We start from the raw sequence: 5,006 nt of genomic DNA on the forward strand, positions 1-5,006 counted from the left end.
CCCCCCCCCAATTGGACCCAATGTTTAAGTGAACAGTATTTATCACGGTCCACCGACCCAACACTTCAATAGTTTTCCTTAACTGCAATAGCATCGGGTTCTTGTTTGGGAGATCTCCTTCCATGTATTCATATTCAATCTGTTGGCCCACTTAACCCTTAGGGCAAATGGGAACTGCCAAATAGCTGCGCAACTTCACTCCTCCAGCCATTCTGGGTTCTTGCAGTAAGGTGTGGATTAGACAAGTTAATTTAAATAAACAAACAAACAAATAAAAAAGAGAGAGGGGGGAGGGAGGAGGTAACTATTTCCTGCCGAAACACTAGTTTGGCTGGTTTAAAATGAGAGAAATGATAAGAGGGAGAGAAACAAAGCTGGAGAAAGAAGAAATGTGTTCAGTAATGACTTATTTTGCCCCTAAAAAAAATTGAAAGAAAGTGGCTTTAATTGTTCACCTTTTCTTTTTTTTTAATTCTCTCATTCAATTTTTTGAGCAGTTATTCATTGCCACACACAGCAATGCCACACGCTATAATATGTATCTCGGGGGGTTCACAAAGATCAAGTTAGCAAGGGTATGTGATCGAGACAGCAAATAGTAAATGCATTGGCAAGGGCATGTGAGAAGAATTGTGGTTAAGATTCTGTTTGGGGATGAGAGCTCATGAATTGGCAAGGGTATGTGATCGAGACAGCAAATCAACAATGAGTGATGAAAGTTCAAAACATATCCTAACAAAGCATTGTGTCTTTTGACATCAACTACAAACAGCTAGACACGAAAATGAAAATCTAGTAACAAAGCATTTTAAAAAAAAAAAAAAAAAAAAAAAAAAAAAAAAAGAGCCATAAGCAACATCATCTGCAAAATAATCATCACGAAAAGCAAAAAAAACTAAATACTAACAAAGCATTGTAAACCTCGGCAAGTTTCAGAATAATCTGGGTTTTTTTTTTTTTTTCTTTTTTTTTTGTTAAGACAGAATAATCTGGTTTAGTTAACACCCCCACAAGCTATGGCCCAGAGCCATGGATTTTGAAGAGGTCGTTGCAACATCAAGGGCAATTCCTGTGAAAGTGTGGACCCTGATGCTATCCCAAAGGCCTAAATGCCCATCTTTATATGGACCAAATTTGGGTTGATCTTCTCACAACAATATCAGCATAACACATGATGAGTCAATATAGTTCAGACTTCAATTGAATTACTGTAGAGATGACAGTGCCATTGAAACATTTCGTGAGATCCGATCATGTATAGGATCCTGCATATGAGGAAACCAGTATCACATCCCCAATAGTTGCAGTTTCACAATATTAGCATCTTATGCCTTCCATCAAAATAACAGCAGTCATAATAAGGTGTGTTGTGTCAAGTCTTTTACCTCTGTCACTGGTATATCAAATTTTGACTTCGTTATCGTCTCAAACAAGAAAATGTATCTATCATTCAAGAGAAATATCAGTATTAACAAGTAGGCTCTATACTATCGTTGAATGCAAAGGGACACAACAGTTTCACAATAATAATAATAATAATAATAATAATAATAAACTACAAAAGAATCTCATCAAGAGAATTCTAAAGTTAAACACAGACTTGCCGCTGAAAATAGTAAATGCATTGCCTAGCCCAAAGGCAAAAATTTGCAAGCCGGCAACAAAATCTAGATTATAAAGAAATTTACAACACAAATCAATATTTCAAAAGATGACAATTACAGACGTTGCAATTATAATAGTTGCAATCGGGATGCCATGACAACACTGTTATGATTTCATACCACAATAGTTACAAGGGAGCATACAACACAGGATTAATTTTAAAAGAAAACCCTATTTCCAGACATAAATTCTTATTGAACTATACAATGCAGCTAACTATCAAAGCATTTTGACACAGAACAAAAAATTTCTTATGAGGATCAAACACCAATGACAAACTCAAAAGACGACCCTTTCGTTTTTTTGGCAAGACTAATAAGCAAGTTGCCTATCTGTTGTGGTTGCTCTAAGTTGACATACAAATGAGGTGTTATGAGAAGAAGAAAAACAAATTGTGGAAAAACAGCCCCCTTGAAATTTCCTGCTAATAATCAGACAAATGTAAGATTATAAAATAAACATTTGAAGAATTCTCGTAGAGGCACAAATCCAGTGAATGACTAAAATGAAGGGAACATGGCATCAATGCAAAGGGAATTCACCAAATGTTTTTTGCAATTTTAATATTCATTTTTCAAACGTATGACCTTTGAAAAATGCAAAATCACATCGAAGACATACCGCCAAGCCAATTCAGAAACAAGTTCTTCAGGAGCATCCGGAAGGACCTGAACATTTATATCACAATGTTATGACTTGATATATAGACTTTCAAACAGCAGTGAAACACAATCAAACATTTTAATGTGGCTTACCTCATCCTCGTATGGATTGCAATTATCTTTGAACCACAACCTTAGAAACTCCTAAAAAGGTTTCAATTACTCTGGTAGTCAGCAAATTTCCAATTGTACAAACTATAATTCTTGCACTATGAAAAAAAAAAATGCAACATGTGAAACATGACACCAAAATGCATGCACACCACAAAAGGGACATGCTGACATAAGGTTGGCACCCTACCCGCACTCTTTTTAATACTAACACAAAATCAATGCATAAGCAAACATAGAGAAGAACAACCGAACATCAACAGAACACTGATGGACCTTGTCAACATTTTCAGGTTCAAGACCGTTCTGAAATCGATCCTCATAGGAATGGGCAATCCAATATCTGCTCGAGTCAGGTGTATGTACCTAGAATTCACAGACAGGAAATCAAATCTCATAGTGATACTATAAATGGATGCTCGATCGAGAGAGAGCAATGGATGTTTTAGTGAGAATGACAAGCAATGGATGCTTTAGTGATATTACAACTTACCTCGTCAATTAAAAGCACCGTACCATCACAACCCTTTCCAAATTCATATTTTGTGTCTACCAATATCAGGCCATGTTCTGAAGCCACACGCTGCAATACATAACAGCCAGTAAACAAGACCAACATAAGTTACAGAAGTTTGCTTAGCAACAGTACCCGTAAGGGCACAATGTAAGCAAATGAGTCCTTGCCTACTACTAAAATTTAAGTTATACATGCTTCCCAATGGCTAAAGTCCATGACTAGTGATAACCAAAAACAAACAAGTCAACCTTTGAAAAGATAAACTAAGAATATGTCCACCTTTTAGTTAAAAAGCAGTGTCATGTGTGGTGATAAATGTATTAAAAACAGAATTCTTATTTAACTATCACATAGAAATGAACGCAGAGCAATGGGGAAGGACAGAGGCTAAGAATACAGGCAACATTTCAAGCATCATTCCTCTCTTTTTTATTTCTTTTCAAAGCCTACTCAAGTGGAACATCACTTTTTTAATCTTTTTGCTCTAATGGCCCATTGAAACAGAATTGATGCTGGTAGTCAAAATGCTAATTTAAAACTTCCCAATATTGATTGATGTGGTCCAGTAATTGTCCTACAATCTTTTACACTACAATGGAAGCATTTATAAAGCAAGAAAAGATAAATCCCATCACCTGCCCATATTCAAATAAGCTTAATGCTTTCCTACTTGCTTCATCATAATCAGCCTGAGTCATCAGCCCACATTGAACTATCTGAAAGGCAAAATCAATCATATGAAAAACATGCAGCACACGGTGACAAGAGATCAAAACAACATCCGAACAGATTTGCTGAAATTCCCTGACACGCAAATATTCATGTTTTAAGTCAAAAAAGTGGTTATTCATCATCAATTCTTTACCTTTCAAATTTTTGGGGTCATGAATGGTTAGGGAGTAACTATAAATCTACATATACAAAATAACAAAAATTCCAAATTATACATATACCCTATTGTGGTTGGGAAAAAGGACCTTTTCTACAAAATCTTGCACCGAAGAATTAATAGCATCAAAGGAGAACAATGCCCTTATAGTCCATTTATACAATCAATTTCATTAACAATCTCCTGTTCAATTCATTCACTCATTGGTATTATCCTCCTTTTTCTTCTTATATATGACAGATTAAAACTATACTGCAATAAACTTCTTGATGAGAATTGAAGGCAGGATTATTCAAAACAATAAATTCAGTTAGAACCCTAAAAGAAAGAAAAAGGAACAAAGCAAAAAGTAATTTAAATAGATAAAAATCAAAACAATATAACCAAACCTCTTCTGGAGTTACAGGAACATCATGATCTGCAGCCTTAGTCGTTGGTGTGAGTATATTTGCAGGTAGCCTTTGGTTTTTCACCATGCCTATTACATATTAATATAGACCATTATATAGAAAAAAAATATATAAACAACATTAGGGAATTTATGCATTGCTTACAAAACGCACCATCGGGGAGGGCATTGCCACAGTAATTTCGGATACCCTTATTGTAGACTGTCCACAGAGAAGTATCAGTACTTCCAGTCACATAACCTCTGACTACACAAGAGCACGTAATTAGCATCCATTAAAGATATGATGCCCAGAACAACCAGAATAACTCTCATCTTCATGTAAGTTAGAAATTTAAAACATCATATGCTTTCACACTGCAATAAGATCTATTTGAATAAACATGTGTAGAAATAATATTTATCTTTTCATTTGACCACAAAAAATCCAATCAACCACCATTAACAATAATTTAACTCATCACAAGGAACTTGGAATTTATTTATTTATTTTGATAAATAATCACAAGGAACTCATTAGCTAGTTGACTATAATTAGTGAACAGCACAGCATAGATGACATCTTTCAAAATATAGATACTAAATTTCTTATAAAATATTCACCCAAAAAAAATTCTTATAAAATAAAAACAAATGAGTATATGTGAATATTGCCTACTTACTCGACTCAACAGGCCCTAATCCGGATCAATTGGGTTAGCTACATGGATCACTTTCTTTGGTTGGTTCTACCCATATTAACCTTTTAGGATC

General features: G+C 34.9%; 1 protein-coding gene across 1 annotated transcript in view; it reads right to left on the reverse strand.

Moving 5' to 3' along the window:
- Nucleotides 1-713: 713 nt before the first annotated feature.
- PUR7 (purin 7) overlaps nucleotides 714-5,006 on the reverse strand; it is a 7,814-nt gene continuing 3,521 nt past the window's right edge. The window contains exons 4-12 of the mRNA XM_028222577.2: nucleotides 4,408-4,500; nucleotides 4,234-4,322; nucleotides 3,591-3,671; nucleotides 2,932-3,021; nucleotides 2,715-2,804; nucleotides 2,421-2,471; nucleotides 2,287-2,333; nucleotides 1,386-1,443; nucleotides 714-1,265 (exon numbers count right to left, since the gene is read on the reverse strand). Of these exons, the coding sequence (XP_028078378.2) occupies nucleotides 1,206-1,265; nucleotides 1,386-1,443; nucleotides 2,287-2,333; nucleotides 2,421-2,471; nucleotides 2,715-2,804; nucleotides 2,932-3,021; nucleotides 3,591-3,671; nucleotides 4,234-4,322; nucleotides 4,408-4,500 (659 nt within the window). The 3' untranslated portion in view covers nucleotides 714-1,205. The remainder of the gene's footprint in view (nucleotides 1,266-1,385; nucleotides 1,444-2,286; nucleotides 2,334-2,420; nucleotides 2,472-2,714; nucleotides 2,805-2,931; nucleotides 3,022-3,590; nucleotides 3,672-4,233; nucleotides 4,323-4,407; nucleotides 4,501-5,006) is intronic.

The sequence above is a fragment of the Camellia sinensis genome, chromosome 3, assembly GCF_055761805.1.
Source record: "Camellia sinensis isolate YWXY chromosome 3, ASM5576180v1, whole genome shotgun sequence".
Lineage (NCBI taxonomy): Eukaryota > Viridiplantae > Streptophyta > Magnoliopsida > Ericales > Theaceae > Camellia > Camellia sinensis.